Source organism: Nannobrachium achirus, assembly GCF_963921795.1.
Source record: "Nannobrachium achirus genome assembly, chromosome: 7".
Classification (NCBI taxonomy): Eukaryota; Metazoa; Chordata; class Actinopteri; order Myctophiformes; family Myctophidae; genus Nannobrachium; species Nannobrachium achirus.
The window spans coordinates 64,132,563-64,155,376 of NC_137816.1; the positions used below are offsets into that span (position 1 = coordinate 64,132,563).

A 22,814-nucleotide genomic window follows, 5' to 3' on the forward strand; every position below is an offset into this window, starting at 1 on the left:
GCCTAGACTTTATTTAGATATATTTTTTAAATCATTTCCGGAATATTTCATTACATTACATAATGATATTTTGTACCATATATGTTTGACATTATACTTTCTGCTCCACCTGATAGTCTTCCCTCTGTGCACGCACGCACACACGCACGCACACACGCACGCACACAGCACGCATACACAGACACACACACACACACACACACACACACACACACACACACACACACACACACACACAAACACACACACACACACACACACACACACACACACACACACACACACACACACACACACACACACACACACACACACACTCATACGTGGACAAATAAAGCCTTTTGAATCCTCGGAACAGCAGCACAAACACGAGAAACAAACCCTTTTCAATCCACATGACAATACGGTGTATTCTCCCCCCCCCCCCCGCCCCCCCCCCCCCACACCCTCCTCAGCCACCTTTAAACCAACACAAAGGAAGGTCCACACTTAGCACCACACTTAAGGAGGTGGCACCGCTCCATTGTTGGGGGGACACCAGAGGCAGAAGGCCAGAGTCCAGATGGTCATTTTTTTTTGGGGGGGGGGGGCAGCATGCTGCTGCTTGTGTGCAGGAATGCCTGCATGGTGGGACGTCCCAGCCACTGGGGTCAGCGGGGATGAGGTCACCATCTGCTGCCCTAGAGGTCACCTGACTAAAAGACCACTGATTAGCTATGCTGCCCCCCCCCCCCACCCCAAAACACCCCAAAACACCCGCCACAAGTCAGCTGTGGCGAGGCTTAAACCATCTCCCCCAAAATAGATTTATCGGGTGTTTGGCTTCAACGATCTCCCGCAAAAATAGATTTATCGGGTGTTTGGCTTCAGGTCGCTCTAAAAAGAAGAAGAAAAAAAAAAGACAATAGTTCAAATTATTTTGGCACCATTGTTAAAAAAATATATAGGCCTATATCGTTGTCGGGCAGAAACCTTTTAACAGTGTTGTTGTTTTTTTTGTAAATTACTCTACTCTACTTGAGCATAAAACAGCGCCGCCACCACACCAAAGGTATCAAGAGAATGCAGATTTGCAAGCTCAAAACGCGGTGCGATGCGTTTTGAGCTTGTAGATCTATTTGGAATCCTGAAAAGTAACAGTTTTGGACAGTCTCTAGCTTTCAGCTGCAGGCAGAGCATTCCTATTCCAGAGTGAGAGTTCAAGTGAAAATAGCGTACCTACAAACTCACAACAACGCGTTGTGATGCTATACGCGTTGTGAGCGTGCACATCTGCTGCCTATTTCAGAATAGACAAAACATAAAATAAGGGCTTGATTTGTTAATGTGTGTTTTGTAACGCTACACTAAAGCTACAAAGTAACTTGCAATTAAAGTTTTCGAATGCAGTGGAGGATCCAATATGTAGTGGAGTATGAGTATAAAGAATAGAAAAATTAACATATTCACATAAAGCAAAAGTACCTCAAATCTTTACTCAAACACAGTAAAGCCCCTTTTCGACTGCAGCTTTAGCACCACACCGCACCACACCACATAAAAATATCTACATTTTCCATTACACAAAAGTACCCCTATTGGTAAGAAACAAATTGACCCTTTTAACTGTGATTATAATACAATATAAATTTGTATTACATCTATCCTAAATTATAATACACTATAATGGATTATAACTGTGATTATAATACACTATAAAGTATTAATGTATTACTATGATAACTATAATACACTAAAATAGATTATAATAGTGGTTATAAGACAATACCAGTAAGACTCCCTAATCGGGAGATAAGCGACCATACGCTTATCTCCACAAATAGGGCAAAAATGTGTTTTTCCAAAATCTTCCTGATCCATGTTGATGACATGAGTGTAGACATGCTGTGTAGTGATTTTCGTGATTTTAGGGCAAAAACTGTAGGAGCAGTGTCCAAAAATGTGTTTTAAAAATCGGCCTCATGGTGGCGCTAGAAGAGGGCCATGTGAGAAATGAGGGGTGGGGTGTCCGCGTTGCCTTGGCGGACGAATAGGTACCGGCCCCGGCTCTCCGGACCCTCCTAGCCCGAGTTACGGCATTTTATGTGAGCTGCAGTGGAGGGGGTCCTCCACTGGGGGCGCCACCACTTTTGCATCCGTTCCGGAGCAGCAGGAGTCGGTGGTCCCCGGGAATTCCCCGTGAGCAGCCCCGTTGGGGTGGTCATTTGGTCATTTTTGTACATTTGGTCATTTTTTACATCTGGGGGTCCTTGGGAGGTTGTAGTTTGGCAGGCAAGGAGCGTGTGTGCAAAATTTGGCATGGATCGGGGCAACGGTTGCGGAGATATGAGCAGGGCAATAGTGTGACGTGTGAGGTGTGACAGACAGACGGACAGACAGACAGACAGACAGACTGACTGACTGACAGTTTGTGCAGGTTTTGATAGTAAGTGCGACCTACGGTCGCAATAATCTATTATCATGTATTACAACTATATCCTGGTGGTCTAAATGAAAAGTTCAGTGAGTGATCAGTCATTATGAAGTGTTTGGACCTGTTTGGCCTAGCTCAGACCTACTCTAGATCATTGGATACTTTTTAGTACCACGTTTAGTACCACTTTCACACCACTCTACCAAGGTCCTTGTAGTGGAAAACCTGGCACAAGTGGGCAGTGTGGTGTGGAGTGGTGTGGTGTTGGGCCTGTGGAAAAGGGACTTAAGTAAATCGTCCACTGTCGGGCAGAAACCTTGTATCTCCAAGTTTCAAATGTGGACGTTTCTTGGTAAATGAAAGCCCTACTTCATCATACAAGAGTGGTCGCACAAAAGTAGTGAAAATAGCTGATTTACAAGCACACACAATGGCTCTGTGTGCTTGTAGATCTGCTATTTTCACAATTTTAAATAGTTTTTTAAAATAATAACCAAAAAAGGAAGGTTTTGGACATACAGTACAAGCTTTCCACCCGACAACAACTAAATGTAGTATAGTTACTTTCCACCTGCACCGGTCAGATCTTCACCTTTCCTCTTCACAAAAGAATGATGGAATTCAGGTTAAAAATGCGATATCGCCCTTTTTTTATTAACATTAGTTTATTTCTACAGACATTATTTCAGTCTTTACAAAACAATCAGTGAATCAATACATCACAAGTCCTTTCAGCCCTGATGTATTACTGTACCTCGTGATGTCTATATTTCTGACTAATAAACGTATTCAATCAATCAATCAATCAATCAAAATAACATTTGATTACATCTAATTTGAACTTTGGAAGTTCACACCTGAAAAACCGTTTGACCCCAAGATGAAAGCAATAAAACACAACTATTGTATTGATTGTTTTCTAAAACGCATACAGTATAGGACAGTGGTTCTCAACCTGTGGGTTGGGACCCCCAGAGGGGTCCCCAAATTATTTTGGGGGGTCCCCAGATGTTTAGCTAAATGTTAAAATAGCTTTCTCACTCAACAGTAAACAGACCTACATACAGTATACGTGTATACATGGTATCTGCACATTTCCAAAGTGACAGTTTAGGACTTGAAAAACCCTTTTGTAGGCCTACCTCTGCTCAAACATTGGTCAAATTGTCAAATATTAGAGGCAGACGTTGAATATAGCAGATCTACATGCTCACGCGTTGTGAGCATGTAGATCTGCTATTTTCACTATGGAATAGATCGAGTCAAACTAAATGTACAATTCCAAGTGCTTGTGCAGGGTGGGGGGGTCCCCAGTTCAAATATGATTATTTTGGGGGTCGCGGCCTGAAAAGGTTGAGAACCACTGGTATAGGAGATTGTCACAGTAGCATAATCTATGACCCCTTAGTTGAGAGAGAAATGATGATGAGAAATGAAGCAGGGACCCCCATAACCTTTTCATAGATTATAATTTAATTGTTTGACAGCACAATCATCAGTGTATTTTGGATTCATGTCAATATGTGTTTATTTAACCACCGTCAATGCTTAATAATAAACTTGACCTTTCACTCTGTACTGCTCTTTTTCCCCTCTACACAGAGCTTTGCCAAAAATAGCTGATCTACAAGCTCACAACGCCAGCGCGAGGCGTTGTGAGCTTGTAGATCTGCTAGTTTTGGCTAAAGTTCTCAGAATATGGATACTAATATAAAAAAGGAGAAAGAAAGTTTCTATCACACATTTTTGATTTGGAGGCCCCCCTGTAGTAACTCTGAGGACCCCCTAGGGGTCCCGGACACCCTGTTGAAGACCCTTGATCTATGATGTTGTTGCCAATGGCAACAGCCATACCTTCATGAATTTCAAGTACAATGCCGAGGTAAAGAATGAACAAAAACAAACACAACTAAAGAAATCCTGCAAATAATTTCTAGCTAAAACATAGTCTTTTTTGAAATGTACAATAACTGATATGTGTACAATGTAATAAAGCATAGTTGAAATGCTATTACATTTCTGAGCCATAAGTTATTCTATTTCCATCCTCTAAACTAATGGTGACCATAGCAAACGGTTTCTGTTGTGTTATCCAGACCAGAGAGCAGAGAGAGAGAGAGAGAGAGAGAGAGAGAGAGAGAGATGGGAGGTGGGCTAAGTCTATTTCACCCACGCATTAACCCTGGATACTGGATACTGTAACCTAAACACACTTTTTTTTTGTCTCTTTCTGACTATGAAGGGTTAAACCAGCACAGATTATTACCAACAGCACTGCAGGCAGGAGGTACTGGAGGGCAAAAGAAAAGTGAAGAAAGACAAAATTAAATTTTCACCATTTCTGAAACACCTTTTGAAAGTAATAACTTAGAACTCCCTCCTGAGCAGCAGTGGTGTATAAGTAGCTAAGTATATTTACTATTTCCAATTTATCGTACCGGTAGCTTAAAATGATCGTACTTGAAAAAAAATCGTACACAGCCAAAAAAGAGAAATCACAACGTGTAAATATGTGATTTAAAAAAAAGTGTGTATTTATTTTAAGGTAGGGTGACCATATTATCAGGCGCTCAAACCGGGAACCCCATTCTCTAACGTTCGTGCACGCGCACATACACACAGGGTTGCTTACAGGCAGTGCCAGTGAGTGATTGACAACAGTCTCAGTGTTGAATTCAGACACGCAATGAATTTGTTCATGTTTTCTGATTGGTTAGGTGAGCATGTTTTCATGAAAAGAACATGATAAATGTCTCTTCAACCACTGAAAACAGCTACTACTGTTTTAATTCTGGCGAAAACCGGGACAATTTTGTAGTGAATGTTGAATTCACACTTTTGTTGTGATATGGTGATATGGCATTTTTGGCATTATTGATCGTACAGAAGAGGGTAAAACTATAGTACACAAACAGGATGATTATCATACATCGGCAACACTGTGTTGAGGGGAGGCTGCTGTAGGCCGGCTGGCGGGGCAGAGCTGCTCATGTTGCTAGGAGGAGGAGAGGAGGTGCTAGAGAGCTGTTCATAGCTGGGGAGGAGGCTGTCCTGACTGGGGAGCACGGTGAAGCTCCTTCTCCGTACTCCTCCTGCTCCTGCTCCTCCTCCTGCGGCGGGGAGGGTCTCCCTCTTACTCCTCCTCCACCCCCTCCTCCGTCCCCCTCCCCTCCTGCGTCCCTTTGGTCCAGCAGGGCCACCAGTGTGTCCGCGATGCGGTTCAGAGACTGGTCCATGCGCGTTATCTGGAGTGCAAGAACACGACAAGATAGAAATGCAGTCAAATTAATAGTGATGGGCAATCCCGTTCATTTCAGTGAACGGATCATCGTCCCGTGAAAAACACAATCGCGGGAGAGTTTTTAATACGTCGCGAGTACAGCCCGCCGTCGCGTCCTGTCTGCCGGCCGGGGCTATTAGGGGGAGGGGCGGGGGTGTGAACGAAAGTGTGAACGAACCATTTCAGGAATTTGAAGGAATCGTTCACGAGTCATGCTAATGATTCGATTCTTATGAACGAATCACTCATGAACGACACATCACTACAAATGAAGCACAGTAGCTAAATCTACAACAGGGGTGGGCAACTTTGATGATGGCGAGGGGGCCACTATATTTCCACCTTCACTCCAGAGGGCCACATTGCATATTGCTACGTCTTACTTTGTCATTGTACTATCTCACACACAAGAAGCAAAAATAGCAGATCTACAAGCTCAAAACGCATCGCAGTTTTGAGCTTGTAGATCGGCTATGAATAAATGGGGCCTTTCACAGTACAAAGTGTCAAGTTTATTTGAGCACAGCACAAAGTGTCAAGTTTATTTGAGCACAGCACAAAGTGTCAAGTGCAGGCCTAACAGTAGGGGCGTCTCTATAGAGTATAGGGGCGTCTCCACTGCCCGTAGCGGGATGCTTTTTTGATACACGCCCGGGGACTATGTCTGAACTAAATCAAAATGAACACTGCTGTGGCCTCTGTCGGATGGGTGGTTCAGAGACCCAGCGTGTGGCACGTTTACATACAATACAAAGTCAAATGCAAATGGCACCGGGGGGGGGGGGGGGGGGGGGGGGGCGTCGCAAATGCCAAGGTTGTAATTGACATAACGCCAACGAATGACGGGATGAATGCTGGGAAATGGCAGAGGTAACGCCAAGCGTGTGAAATGACGTGAATGACGCAAAGTGACGTGAGGCAAATGACACATGCATGTTTGGGTTTCCTTCTGGTTCTACAGCGTTGCTCTGTACGAAGTGAGCTAGCTGTCTAAAACAGTGGTGGGCAACTTTGATGATGGCGACGGCCACTATATTTCCACCTTCACTCCAAAGGGCCACATTGCATATTGCTACGTCGTACTTTGTCATTCTTGTATTACATACAATAGAAGCAAAAATAGCCGATCTACAAGTAGATCGGCTATTTTTGCCTCTTTTGAATTGGAATCCTAAATAAATGTTTGTTATTTTTTAATTGGAATCCTGAAATGTAACATTTTGATTCAATTTCAAATGCATTTAGTTATATACTCATGTTAACTTCATGAACCTAAATACAAATACATTGGACATAAAAAAATACATTTTAATACTACTATACTAGTCATTAAGCTACTAATATATAGACTGACGGAATTAAAGCAGGTCATGTTTGGAATTGTAACAGCTGAAACCAGTAAGACTCCCTAATCGGGAGATAAGCGACCGTAGGTCACATGTATACACAAAGAGGGCTGTAACTGCCATTGGTTCCTAGTTGTGTGGGCAATGTGTAGACATACTGTGTACCGATGTGCGTGATTTTAGGGCAAAATCTGTAGGAGCAGTGTCCAAAAATGTGTTTTGCAAGAATCGGCCTCATGGTGGCGCTAGAAGAGGGCCATGTGAGGGGTGGGGTCTCCGCGTTGCCTTGGCGGACGAATAGGTACCGGCCCCGGCTCTCCTGGCCGCTCCTAGCCCGAGTTACGGCATTTTATGTGAGCTGCAGTGGAGGGGGTCCTCCACTGGGGGCGCCACCACTTTGGCATCCGTTCTGGAGCACCAGGAGTCGGTGGTCCCCGGGAATTCCCCGTGAGCAGCCCCGTTGGGGTGGTCATTTGGTCATTTTTGCACATTTGGTCATTTTTTACATCTGGGGGTCCCCCAGGGACCTGGGGGTCCCTGGAGCTCCGGGGGTCCTTGGAGGTTGTAGTTTGGCAGGCAAGGAGTGTGTGTGCAAAATTTGGCATGGATCGGGGCAACGGTTGCGGAGATATGAGCAGGGCAATAGTGTGACGTGTGAGGTGTGACAGACAGACGGACAGACTGACTCACTCACTCACAGTTTGTGCAGGTTTTGATAGTAAGTGCGACCTAAGCCCCGTTTTCATAGAGCAAAACTTCTGGAAGTTTTTTCCAAAATTACGGCAATTTTGAAATTCACGCCATGTGAAAACGGCCACCTATTTTGTGTGCCGGAAGTTTTGGTGCCCCAAACGTGACGTGAAAATACCTAGTAATTTTCGCTTAAAGTACCGTGACAATACACATTTCCCTCCAGTGAAAACGCATGCCGCGAATTTGCCGTTTTTTTTACAACCAGTTGCATGAAAGGAGCCAGTTAACAGTTTAAAACATTGTATCTGGGATTGAAAACGACCTGAATGTAAAGGAATATATAGAAATAAAGTAGGTCTACAGCTTCACCTTGTATAGGGGATTAATTATTTAGGCTAGAATCGCATTGACAAACACAGCAGAAGTCTCTTTCTTTATCTGGTCATCCATCGTTTATGGTGCCGCGTGAAGAAAAAAAAAACACAGCTAATAATCTACAAGCCCACAAGTGCAACACGTTGCATCATGCAGCGATCCTTTCTGAACCTTATGTGTTTTTGCATGAAGAATATGTCTTGTAACTTGTTAAATCCATTTGAAGGGTTCAGGAACCGTTCAGGCCGGGTGAGAGAGAAAAAGAAAGACAGAAGCGAAGACTCGAAGCACCCGTTACGGCTGCTCAACAAGCAGTGAGACTGTATGGCGTGTTGCCATGCCTGCTACTTATAAGCGACTATGGGCTTGATTTCCGTAAAGTTGCTTATATATAATTTGATAGTTTCTGCTTGCGTTTTATTTGTTGTAAGCTTCTAGATCACTTTTCAAGTAGCTGATGCGGCGATGCGTTTAGTTTTAAAGTGCTCTTGTGGCCTAGATAATATCACTTTTTGGGCTTATTTTCGTACACCTGGTTGCTTATTTCTCTCGCAAAGTCTGGCAACACGGACTTATACCGTGACAATGGTTTTAGTGAAAACGATGTATTTTATGGCTATGCCTGCATTTTTGCTCATGTGAAAACACCCAAAAAACAAAACTCCCTGCAAGTTGAAAATTATTATGCTAATTATTTTGCAGGAAAAATTCCGGAACTGTAGTGAAAACATGCCTCTACGGTCGCAATCAATAATATATTCAGTATTCCGGTATTAACCTGAGGGCTGCATTAAGTGAAGGTGGGGGCCGCATGTGGCCCCCGGGCCGCCAGTTGCCCATGTATGGTCTAAAAAGAGGATCTGCATGTGTGTGTGTGTGTGTGTGTGTGTGTGTGTGTGTGTGTGTGTGTGTGTGTGTGTGTGTGTGTGTGTGTGTGTGTGTGTGTGTGTGTGTGTACCAGTAAGACCATTTTTGTTGTGTTTACCAAACAAAATCAAATAATAATGTATTCATTAACATGAATCCCAGATTGGAGCTTTTTAACGTTGAATAATCCTACCTTGTCCTCCATGCGCGCCAGCCTGGATCCAACTGTGTTTGTGCCTTTGTCTTTGGCCCGGTCTTCACAGGAAGAGGGAACAATATTATGAATACAACATCTACAGTCAAAGGCTGGCTGTTTAGAGTAAAATGAAACCAAATGATTAGTATCGTATTAACAAAGTGCGTGGTACCTTGGCCAGACTGGAACAGAGTCAGCTTCCCCAAAGACTGGTCCATCCTAGGAGAAAAGAGCACAGCATTCATCCATGCATGTAGGGCAGGCTATTCATAATGCATGTATTCATCCATGCATTTCCTACACGTAGGTAGGTAATAGGTAGGTAGGTAGGTAGGTGATCTATCAACTTAGATCAGGGTCTACCAAACCTTTCCTTGCCAAGGACCACCAAATAGCCATAGCGTCTTTCAGCATTATTTTCAAAATATTTGAAAATTGTAACAGAGCATGTTTATATTGTGGTATTGAAACGTCTGAGTACTTCTTCCACCATCTGCCACTGGGTTCAGGTGGTGATCAACTCAATTCATCTGTCACTGGGTTCAGGTGGTGAGCAACTCAATTCATCTGCCACTGGGTTCAGGTGGTGATCAACTCAATTCATCTGCCACTGGGTTCAGGTGGTGATCAACTCAATTCATCTGCCACTGGGTTCAGGTGGTGAGCAACTCAATTCATCTGCCACTGGGTTCAGGTGGTGATCAACTCAATTCATCTGCCACTGGGTTCAGGTTGTGAGCAACTCAATTCATCTGCCACTGGGTTCAGGTGGTGAGCAACTCAATTCATCTGCCACTGGGTTCAGGTGGTGAGCAACTCAATTCATTTGCCACTGGGTTCAGGTGGTGATCAACTCAATTCATCTGCCACTGGTTCAGGTGGTGAGCAACTCAATTCATCCATCTGCCACTGGGTTCCAGTTTGGGCCGCGCACCACATGGAGGTGGTTTTTTAGCCAAAATATGTAGAACCACAGAATTTCTTGACCTGAAACCTACGTGATGTTTGGTATAAGCTGCTGTCTGTCGGCCATGTTATCGCGGTAAATGCAACTCCGCGAGGGACCGAGGTACAGATTAACCACCCGGACTAAGTACTCAGGTGGTGAGCAACTCAATTCATCTGCCACTGGGTTCAGGTGGTGATCAACTCAATTCATCTGCCACTGGGTTCAGGTGGTGATCAACTCAATTCATCTGCCACTGGGTTCAGGTTGTGATCGACTCAATTCAATTTCCCTTCCAATCATCTCACCTCCTCTGCAGCTCCTTGATCCTCACCATCAGGTTGAGGTGACCTTGGGAGTACTGCTCGATGACGTCCCGCACATCATAAGGCTTACGGGCTTGCTGCAGAAGATGAGCAAAAAGGTTATGGAAAAAATATCTTTTCACACAACATCTTTATATTGTACATATATATTATTATATCGTCACTGTCGTGCAGAAACCTTGTATCTCCAAGTTTCAAAATAGTATGTGCTTTCATAAATTCAAGCCCTGCTTCATCATACAAGAGTGTTGCACAAAAGTAGTGAAAAAGCACTGTGTGCTTGTAGATCAGCTATTTTCACTAGTTTAAATCATTTTTAAAATGATAAATAGAAAACCAACGGTTTTTGGACATACAAGGTTTCCACCCGACAACGGCGATATGACCTAACAGTTATCTCCATTAAAAGTAACATGTTCATGTTTTTGGTGTTAAAACATTCGTAAGGCCTTCACACATACAAAGCCTGTATGTAAAGTGTCAGGCTAATTCAAAGCAGCTACACCAGAGGTGTCAGGGACCCGCGTCAAAACCTGTCGACGCGTCTCTCAGAGTGCGGTTCTGTCCCAATCTCTGATTTGTGAAACAAGGTGAAAGGATGACACCCCACAGTCGTAGTGAGTGACTGAGAACTTAAATCCACGGGAGCGTCCAAAACACAGGGAGGTCGACAGAATGACAGAGGTAAACATGGTTAGCCTCATAGCATAGTTGCCATCATATTTTTAGGGTTTTCAGGAAAGACAAGACAAACACAAAAACTATTGCTGCCATTCTCAGGGTGTAGGTGTCTAGGTGACTTGGCGATCATGAGTACAAAACTAATGTGTTGTTTTGTCTGTCTTTATTTATATCTGTCTAACTCTACTCTCCTGTACACTACTGATTCACCCTGCCATATTGTCTATGTCCGTACTTTCTGCCGTATGATTGGCTTAGGAGGACGTAGGCAAAAATGATTCTGATTCTGTGTGTGTGCGTGCGTGTGTGTGTGTGTGTGTGTGTGTGTGTGTGTGCGCGCGCACGGTACATCACTTGTTTCATTTGGGTCGGCCGTGGGAATGATGTGCTTCAAATGATGAATTAATTCATACTATTTTTAATAATATTTCTTTTGTATTTAATTTTTTCCATTTTCCCAAATAATTATTAAAAATAAATGAAAAAAAGTTATTCAAAAAACACGACCTGCTCACGTATTAGGAGGGTAGTATGAGTCACCAGAAAAAATAATGGGTGTTTTTAATGAATCTATCATGGTTAAAATGAAGTTTGAAGTTACAATGGGTGTGTATGTGGAGAGAGGCCCTTCCACTGCTCCCTGTTGAAAGTGGAATATCCCTTTAATATTGATGACATCAGGGATCTCCATGTAAGGGCATAAAAGGGATTCTGTTAGAGTGGTTCCCAACTTCCCATGACATCACAACATACAATCCCTTTCATTCCCATACATGTAGATCCCTATCCGAACCAGCCACACAGATATTGGGCCATGCCTTGGCCATCTGGCCAGTGATGTATATCGATGACATCAGGGATCTCCATATATGGGCATAAAAGGGATTCTGGGGAATACCCATATATGGACTTTTACATATATGATGATGGTAGTCAGCTCCACATAATTTGAGAGAGAGTAGAAAATAAAATAAAAGTCAATATATGGGCATTCCCATATGAAGTTCTATTAGATATGGGCTTAATATTGATGACATCAGGGATCTCTATATATTGTCATAAAAGGGATTCTGGGGAATACCCATATATGGACTTATGGACATCTGCTGCAGCAGGCGGAGGGGATCGCGCCTGGACGACAGTGGCAAAAATCGACATGTCAATGAAAACCCCACCTTGGAGTTCACCTAGCTGTGATGTCACAGTGATGTGTCACAGTGACATCAGAGCATGATGTCAGAGCAGCTAACCCATAGAAACCCATACATGTGTAAACGTCTACACGTCTACACGAACAGGGACAAGCTGTGACATTTCTCATGGTAAACTACAACCTTCGGTCGCAATAAGTATACAATTCCAGGTCATAGCTGGTCCCTGTGAAAATATATCCTTTTTATTGTCAGAGGGACTTTAATGGTTAAATACAAGATATGAAACAATGAATTAAATAAAAGTGTATTATCTTGATGACTAATATCCTGTAATATAACTGGCAATCATCAAGTCGTGGCTAACAGAATCCTAATCCCCAGAGCAACCCACGAACAGCCCAGTGGAAATGACACAAAGACAAGAGAGTGACTACAGTGATTATGTGAGGATTATAAATGACACAAAGACAAGAGAGTGACTACAGTGATTATGTGAGGATTATAAGACACTGTTAGAATATCAACTTTTACCAGCCTGAGGATTATATTACATAAATGAATTAATAGATCAATAAGAATGACGTGCTATGACTCTGATTTCAGAGGAGTTGACTATGTTATTCAAAACTGCTGTTTTTATACGTTGTTATTTTTGTTTATTTTTACAGTTAGATGTTGGTTTGTTTGTGCCTGTAAGATTGCATGAATAAATCCACAATACTGACCCTTAGATATGAAAGAGATTTTAGTGCAATGAACAGCTTTACATCTATGTTGGGTTTTATACATTTTGAACAAATGAAAAGTATTAAAAAGGCGCTTCTGTCTACTCTAAATCAATCAATCAAAAACAACTCCTAACTCCAATTTGTGGAGTTATATTCAAGTATCTGACAATGTATAAAGTTACTAATATGTTTTTTTAATTGAATTTCCTGAAAAGTTAATATTTTGGTTTCTGTCCGACAGCTGAGATACATGTATATATCTTTGGTAATGTTTAGTAAGATGCAAGAGTCATACTTTTCAAGGAGGTTTCGATTACCACAAGCTGGTGTAATATGGCTGTGTCATTTATGCTCACCTGAAATCTTTTCTTAGCCACAAAGTATTTCATTCTCTGGATGACACGGATGGCTCTCCTGTGGGACTCGTTCATTCTGTGTGAGAGTGAGATTGTTAGTTTTGTTGACAAACAAAACTCTTTACCTAGGGTTTGGAAGTCACTTTGGAAGTCATTCCTTTTTGAGCAGTGGTGCAAGTATTTCATACAGCATCACGATCAATTTGAACCACTTTATCCATATTTTATAACGTTGGCTATTCAGAAATAGCAGATATACAAGCTCACAGCTCGGAACTTTGTGCCACACTGCAAGCTTATACATCCACTATTTCATCTTTGAACAATTTTGGAAAACCTTGAATGTGTTTGAATTCTTTTTGATAAAAATCCTCTCATCCCGGGACCAAACCTTTTAGATTTGGGGGTCCTTGACACGAAGAAGTTTGAGAACCACTGCTTTTCAGCATAGGATCCATGGCTATACGTTAAAGCCTAATATACAGTACACCCTCCCTGTCCTACAAGGGTGTCACTCGCCAAAAAGGACAGCAAGAAATTAAGATCTGTTCTTCTTGGTTCTGAGTGAGACCCCCCGTGCACAAGAGTATAAAGTAAGCTTAATATCAGCAGTTATATACCGGTACACTTCTATACTGCATCTCTCAAGACGGATTCAGAGTTCCACAGCTGAATCTGTCGGCAGCACCGGTTACGTGTAGTTAGGAATGTAAATAAGTGCTGTCGCCTCACAGCTAGAAGGTCCTGGGTTTGATTCCCACCGGGGGACGCTGTGGGCTCTGTGGGCGTATTTCTCCCTCTACGTCATCAGCGCCCACACCCTAGGTGGGGTTGGCAAAAGAGCCTTTCTGTGTGGGGTTTGCATGTTCTCCCCGTGTCTCCCAGGGTAGATACCCTCACAAAAAACATGCAGTAATCCTGGTCTCTATACTGCCTGATGGAGAGGAAAGGAACTGGTTGGAATAACGTGTTCCTTCCACGCGCAACATCCAACCGGGGAAACTCCCCCCTGTCAGGTGAAAAGAAGCAACTTGTACTCCTCATGCATAGAAGGAAGCATGAGGTCAGTCCGTTGTCTCCCCAGGCACGGCAGAGGGAGAGCAGAAACCAGGATTACAGGTTAGGTAATTGGCACTGGGTGAAAAAATTGGTTACAAAATCGTGGGATAAAAATTATAAAAAAAAGGGTTAAAAAAAGGAATGTAAACAAAGACCACTCATACAACCCATGACAGCAAATGTATTTGTTTCTTCTGTTTCTTCTTTTTTGTTTCCTGACCTCAATTACACCGAGATTTTCAATTAAAACTGTTTAATAAAGACTTTTATGTTTTGTAAAAACAAAATGTCATGAGAGCTTTAAGTTTACAGTGTAGAAGGAAGTGAATCCAACAACAGCCCAGGGAAATACATAACGTACATACGTTGTACGCTGAACCAATTATTGAAGATGGAAATGAATAGGATTTGTCAGTTCGTTTCTGTGTTAGTAAATCATCAGACAAATGCTTAGACGAATAACAATAAACTAGGTTGACATCTTCCTAATTCCTCCTATACACAAAACACATACACAGCCTACACAATCCCATTTGTAGGAAACATTATATTTCTCAATCTCTGCATTCTACCAAACACTGTCAACCACTCATCATGTCCCTCTCGTCTTGCCTTATAGACCCAGAGGAGGATTTGTCCGCTTTGATCATGGGGTGTATTGTTTTGTTGTCATGACAACATGACAGGCAATGAAGAACATATGAAAGCGATGAAATATGAATCATTGTAACTCCTCTTTTCCAAAATGTGCTGAACTATGATTCCAATGCTGAGATACACTCCTTTGAATTAAGAGATACACTGAACACAAAAGATTTTATTTTGCAATGTGGCCACAGATTAATGAACCCTCCCAGCTGGCACACGACGTCCGTTGACGTTGATTTTTGGTTGGATTTAGGTCGCGACGTCAGCTAACCAAAATCCAACGTTGGACCAACGTCAACTTCCAACGTTGTATCAACGTATTAATTTGACGTCAATTGACGTTGATATTTGGTTGGTTTTAGGTTGTGTTGGTAACTGACCAATAACCAACGTCTGTTCAACGTATTATCCCAACGTCATCCTGACGTCGAATACTGACATTCTGTTGTCGGATTTTTGACCAAACCTCAATGTCTGCCCAACGTTATTATGACAACGTCCACACAACGTTGCAGTCTAACATCATCAGACGTTGATATTTGGTTGGTTTTAGGTTGTGTTGGTAACTAACCAATAACCAACGTCTGTTCAACGTATTATCCCAACGTCAGGTTGACGTCGAATACTGACATGCTGTTGTCGGATTTTTGAACAAACCTCAATGTCTGCCCAACGTTATTTTACTAACGTCCACACAACGTTGCAGTCTAACATCATCAGACGTTGACATTTGGTTGGTTTTAGGTTTTGTTGGTAACTGACCAATAACCAACGTCTGTTTAACCTATTAACCCAACGTCAGGTTGACGTCGAATACTGACATGCTGTTGTCGGATTTTTGACCAAACCTCAATGTCTGCCCAACGTTATTTTACTAACGTCCACATAACGTTGAAGTCTAACATCATCAGACGTTGATATTTGGTTGGTTTTAGGTTGTGTTGGTAACTGACCAATAACCAACGTCTGTTCACGTATTATCCCAACGTCATCTTGATGTCGAATACTGACATTCTGTTGTCGGATTTTTGGACAAACCTCAATGTCTATCCAACGTTATTATGACAACGTCCACACAACGTTGCAGTCTAACATCATTAGACGTAGATATTTGGTTGGTTTTAGGTTGTGTTGGTAACTGACCAATAACCAACATCTGTTCAACGTATTATCCCAACGTCAGGTTGACGTCGAATACTGACATGCTGTTGTCGGATTTTTGACCAAACCTCAATGTCTGCCCAACGTTATTTTACTAACGTCCACACAACGTTGCAGTCTAACATCATCAGACGTTGACATTTGGTTGGTTTTAGGTTGCGTTGGTAACTAACCAATAACCAACGTCTGTTCAACCTATTATCCCAACATCATGTTGACGTCGAACACTGACATGCCCTTGTCGGATTTTTGACCAAACCTCAATGTCTGCCCAACGTTATTTTACTAACGTCCACATAACGTTGAAGTCTAACATCATTAGACATAGATATTTGGTTGGTTTTAGGTTGTGTTGGTAACTAACGAATAACCAACGTGTGTTCAACGTGTTTTCCCAACATCAGGCTGATGTTGAATCACTGACATGCTGTTGTCGGATATTTGACTGAACCTCAGTGTCTGTCCAACGTTATTATAATAACGTCTACACAACATTGCAGTCTAACGTCATTAGACGTTGACATTTGGTTGGTTTTAGGTTGTGTTGGTAACTGACCAATAACCAACGTCTGTTCGACTTATTATCCCAGCGTCATCTTGACGTCGAATACTGACATGCTCTTGTCTGATATTTGACCAAACGTCAATGTCTGCCCAATGTTATTATGACAACGTCCACACAACGTTGCAGTCTAACATCATCAGACGTTGATATTTGGTTGGTTTTAGGTTGTGTTGGTAACTGACCAATAACCAACGTCTGTTCGACGTATTATCCCAACGTCAGGTTGACGTTGAATACTCAGATGCTGTTGTCGGTATTAGACCAAACCTCAAACCTATTTTTTTTATATTTAAAGCATAAAATATTGCGTCATAATGTGTTCAGGCCTAAATGGGTTAATAAATATGCTAAACACTGTATCTCTAACATCTCGCCATGCTATTTCCCATCTATTGACTTTCCCCCCCCCCAACACGTCAAACTAATAGACTAATGGACTTGAGTGACATAACCTGTAGCAGAGTGACACAAAGGGTTTGTGACACTATTTAGCGCCACAAAAGGTGAACATTCTATGATTATTATATGCAAACATTTGGCAAAATATATGACTAAAACTTCCACTTAGGAATTCACTTAGGAAGAAATTTAAGAAGAAACCTTTGAAGTTATCAGCAAATGAGGCCCCATCAATATTTGTATAAATATGCCTACATTGTCTTTGTAACTTTAGAATATTCTCATGGAATAGGCTCATTATCCTTTTTTATTTTAATGACGGTGTCTTCATATTCCACTCCAGAAAGTTGGGTTTAACCCATTGTAATTTTAAAGCTATCAAACACATTACAGTACTGAGGCATATAAAATTGATTTAGTTTCCTATTTGAGAGGCCCACCGTTGGGTGAAAACGAGCAGACTCATTATAGAGGCATATGATGAGGCGTGGCTCCATGGAAACATCAGGGTGTAAATGTTTAAGAGTCAATGGAGCACAGAGTGATTACCCTGCAGTTCAGGCTTCACCTCATTTAGTTTGTGTTAGAAACCGCTAACAGTAAACACTATAGAAACAATAGGAGTGCTTCAGCGCTGACTGAGGGATTGTATTTGGCATAGTATCAGATTCATAACATAGTGCATATCGTTGCGGAAAACTCTCGAAATCGAAATTAGAACTTTTTGTTTCATCGTAATTAACGCCCTGCTTGATCACACAAAAGCATAAAAAATAGCAGATCTATAGGCTCAGATCTTCAAGCAAAGCGAAGCATTTTGAGCATGTAGATCTGCAACTTTTTGCTAAGAGTTTCGGACATAATGAGGTTTCTACCAGAAAGAGACGATATCTACATACACACACACGTCTAGCTTTGCAAAGGTTTGGGGGTATTCCATTGACTTGCATTCATTCCATAATATTCTTACCCCACCAACCCCTATGTCATAGCTGGGTTGTCATAGGGCCTATGACATTCAGTAAAATACACTTTGTACCCTACTCAACATTTCCTGTCACCTACCACATTTGGGGACTCATCTCCAAAATATTGCCTCTGGAACGCACGCACGCACGCACGCACGCACGCACGCACTCTTGTGTGTGTGTGTAAGATAGAATAGGATAGAACTATGCACAACTATGCACTCCATAACATTTCGTCGTTTTCGGGTGGAAACCTCGTATCTCCAAGTTTCAAATTTGTTCGTTCTTTCACAAAGCAAAGCCCTGCTTCATCAATACAAGGCCGTTGCACAAAAGTAGTGAAAACAGCAGATCTACAAGCACACAACGCCTCGCGGTGCGAGGCGTTGTGTGCTTGTAGATCGGCTGTTTTCACTAGTTTAAATCATTTTTAAAATGATAAATGCAAAACGAACGGTTTTGGACATACAAGGTTGTCACCCCGACAACGACGATTTACTTCTGTTAATAAAGCTGACAATAAAGCTGATTGTGAGTGAGTGACTGTCACTCACTGTGACACGCTGCTGACCGGGGTCAGGTCAATGTGCCACATTGACCTGACGGCCTCCAGGTCCAGGTCGTCTGCAAAGCTGCTGTTCCTCTGCAGAGGGCCCAGAGGATGCACCTCCAGAAGACCAGGTCTCCTCTGCACTGGAAACACACACACCATGGAGACCAGTGGCGTCAGTTCAGAAAAAGCTAAGGTATGGCAACATGACTGGTGTATTGCACGCGTGCAAGACACCAGCCATGTTGCCATACCTTAGCAACAGGCATGATACATTTATTTTAAGAAGTACATTACATTTTTTCCCCCGTTTCTACAGTTTCTACGGTTGCTGGATATGGCAGCTTGGAACGGTTGTTCAAGTGCAGCTAAACTTGGCATAGGCTATAGTAAACGTGCCACAATTAACAATAATGAATTGCAAAAAGTTGCAGATCTACATGCTCAAAATGCTTCGCTTTGCTTGAAGATCTGAGCCTATAGATCTGCTATTTTTCATGCTATAAGGTATGGCAACATGACTGGTGTATTGCACGCGTGCAAGACACCAGCCATGTTGCCATACCTTAGCAACAGGCATGATACATTTATTTTAAGAAGTACATTACATTTTTCCCCCCGTTTCTACGGTTGCTGGATATGGCAGCTTGGAACGGTTGTTCAAGTGCAGCTAAACTTGGCATGTTAGTAAACGTGCCACAATTAACAATAATGAATTGCACCTGTGCAGCTGACCTGCGGAACCTGGGAATATACCATTTTGTCAAGATGAGGAGAATACAAGTGTAGCAGAAATTGTGAAAATAGCCGATCTACATGCTCACAACGCCTCGTGAGCATGTAGAACTGCTATTTTCACAAAAGAACTGTGTTGTATTGTAACTCTGTAATGTAACTATTTGTGCTCGTAGAGTGTGTGTGTGTGTGTGGGGAGGGGGGTCCCCAGTTAAAATATGATTATTTTGGGGTTCGTGGCCTGAAAAGGTTGAGAACCACTGAATTAGAGGACCCAGAGGATGCATACATATTATGCCTAAAAACCTGAATATATCTGGATGTGTGCTGGTTGGGAGCCTGGCTGAGCCGGTGCCAAGAGAACACTTGTCTAGAAGTGCAATGGTGTTAAACAGGAGGGAAGGTACCTCCTGCTGCTACAACACTTCACTTGGGTGTTATAACCTCAAGGTTGTAACCAAAAGCTCTTATCGCTTTTGTATAAATCCTCTATTTCACTCTCATATTTATATCACATTGGATTATTTGTCCCAGGAACAGTTGACCTTGGCTTCAAGTGTGTGTGTGTGTGTGTGTGTGTGTGTGTGTGTGTGTGTGTGTGTGTGTGTGTGTGTGTGTGTGTGTGTGTGTGTGCGTGTGTGTGTGAGTGTGTGTGTGTGTGTGTGAGTGCATGCGTGTGTGTGTGTGTGTGTGCGTGTGTGTGTGAGTGCATGCGTGCGTGCGTCCCAGGAACAGTTGACCTTGGCTTCAAGTGTGTGTGTGTGTGTGTGTGCGTGCGCGCGTGTGTGTGTGTGTGTACGCGTGCGAGTGCATGTCTAGGGTGTAGACAGATCTTTCAATAGACATTCAGAATCAGAAGTGATCCTCCTGGCTTAAAGGACCATACCAGTCTAATTTGGACTTATTTCCATTACCATAGCTTGCCGTAGCTTGCCTTCAGCAGTAGTGAGTTTTTAGCTCACATTGCCAGGTATATTCTTTGACATTCATTGAATTACGTATCCGTCAGGCGGAAACCTCACAGGTCCAAAACTGATACTTTTCAGGATTCAAATTCAAAAGCATAAAAGGTAGCAGATCTACAAGCTTAAAAACGCTTTATGAAGAAACACAAAAAGGTTAAAACATGGATATAAGAGGTTTCTAACCGAAAGTGAATGGAAGAATGTGATGAAGTAACACTGGTATCAACACTTAAACGCCATCATTAGTAGGTAGTCTGGGAAAACCTCTGCATCGCCACCAAGGAAGGTCATTGCCAGACCGATAACGTGGATTCACTCAATCGTTCCTCCGCAGTATCAGTCTGGACTTCGGCCCATCATAAAATGACCGTGGAGGAACGTGCATGTCAGTGGCGTCAGTTCAGCAAAAGCTAGGGTATGGCAAAGATGGGAGTCCTCATGGAAAAGAGGCATTACATTTTGTATAACACGGTTCTATTGTGAAAATAGCAGATCTACATGCTCACAACGCCTCGAGCTGCGAGGCGTTGTGAGCATGTAGATCGACTATTTTCACAATGTCTGAAAAAAAAAAAAAAAGACTTTTGTCAGTTTTTTTTACACAGGTTTCTACGGTTTCTTGGGCTGGATATGGCAGCCTGGAATGGTTGTTCAAGTGCAGCTAAACTTAGGCATGTTAGTAAACGTGCCACAATTAACAATAATGCATTGCACCTGTGGAGCAATGCATGTGGAGTGTGGAGAATATAATTATAATACCTTGAAGTGACCATTTTGTTTTGCATTTCTAGTTATTTTACTGTAATTTAACAACATAATAACCAGAGCAGATAGACAAAGAGACATTCATGGATTTATATTTAAAAGTAACTTTTATTTCCCCCCTGGACCCTAGCCTCGCGTAGCCAGGCTTACTCATCTGCGAAGAGAAAAGCCTGGTGACAATAGAAGGCAGAAGACGTTCTGGGAGGGGGGGCTGAATTTTCCCGGAAGCTGTATTTTTTTCACAGTGCGGTGTTCCTGCAAACGTATTCCCTGCACGAAAAAATCTGGTCTACGTCTCCTGCTACGTCGGTTACGCTTGCAATAAACAATATACAAACAAAAACATTGATTCAAGCAATGTTACACCTATTAACTCATTGACTGCGCCGCCACGAGTTCCCCGAGTTATTCGCATTGTCTGAGGCTGCGACGCCCGAGTTTCACGAGTTGGGGCTGTTTTCAAGGTTTATGCAAAAGTACACTTTCCCCTAGCCTGTGACAAAATGTCATGTTGCTATGATAAAAGGGTGGTTAAAAATCACACATCAAAGTCAGCTTGTTTGAAAACAAAGGAGAAATCGACCTCCCCATGAACCCAAAGTGAACTCATTTATCAGGACACGGCTCCGCCGACACAGTGCGGCGCGGCCGCAGCAGTGGTGGTGTCAGACAATGAAAACAAAACAAGCAGATCTTCAAGCAGACCATTCTGCATGAATCAAAAACATTTTCACTTGAAAAGCTGTGACCTGCTGCACTGAGTCACCCTAACCCACACACAGCTCCATATACACGCAAAAAAGTTCAAAGTCTCTACAACAAAAGTTTACCAAAACAGCAAGACAACAATGGCTACATCAGAGCCTCGTAGCAACCGCCCGGCCTCTCAGGCCTCTCTATACCAAAACAAGCCAACACAAACACATCAACAACACAGCAACACCTCCCCGATGAAAGCATTCACAAATCAACACTCAAAATGTTATAAAAGTTTCAACATGAACTTACCTCAGTGTGAGGAGGAGAGCGTTGGTGTAACACACACATACAGAGAGAGAGACAGACAGATAATTCCAGTGCCGTTTAGTGTCCAGTAGATCAGTAATCCTATAGTTTCATTCGTGTAGTTTTCTTTTTTCGTTGTTTGTGAGCGGGTTTCATGCCCACACCGCGGAAGCCTAAGGCCCCGGCCGGGTGCAGCAAGCGCCCGACGGCTAGCCATGGTTCGCCGGTCGCCTCTGGTTCTGGTTCCCGTCGCGAACCAGCCCGATCCTGCACTGGACGCGGGCGAGGTAGAGGGGCTAGAGGGCCTCCATCGAACCCCGGTCCTGGTCAGACCACCATGGATTCCTTTCTAATCGCCAATTTGCCCCGTCCGGAGACGGATACGGAGTACGAGACGGAGGAAGAAGAGGCGGCGTCGCCGTCCCAACAACACACACCGCGGGCAGACACGGCTCCACTGCCCGCACTCCTCACGCCGATCAGGGCCACGCGAAGAACGCTCTGCCATGCCCATGTCGCCGAGAGATAATATCGAGACTCACTATCTCTCCCAGTCCCAGAGTGAGATGTATGTATTATCCTAATCCATATCATTGATCCATTCAAAAACAGCAGATAGCAGTCAGTGCAAGT

At 42.9% G+C, this 22,814-nt stretch overlaps 1 protein-coding gene across 1 annotated transcript in view; it reads right to left on the reverse strand.

Annotated features, from left to right (window-relative positions):
- Window positions 1-5,400: 5,400 nt before the first annotated feature.
- Window positions 5,401-22,814, reverse strand: part of kcnq1.1 (potassium voltage-gated channel, KQT-like subfamily, member 1.1) — a gene marked incomplete at both ends in the record, with an annotated part of 86,710 nt that continues 69,296 nt past the window's right edge. Inside the window, 6 exons of the mRNA XM_080730393.1 lie at window positions 5,401-5,658; window positions 9,168-9,229; window positions 9,343-9,389; window positions 10,425-10,519; window positions 13,362-13,437; window positions 18,716-18,854. Of these exons, the coding sequence (XP_080586519.1) occupies window positions 5,401-5,658; window positions 9,168-9,229; window positions 9,343-9,389; window positions 10,425-10,519; window positions 13,362-13,437; window positions 18,716-18,854 (677 nt within the window). The remainder of the gene's footprint in view (window positions 5,659-9,167; window positions 9,230-9,342; window positions 9,390-10,424; window positions 10,520-13,361; window positions 13,438-18,715; window positions 18,855-22,814) is intronic.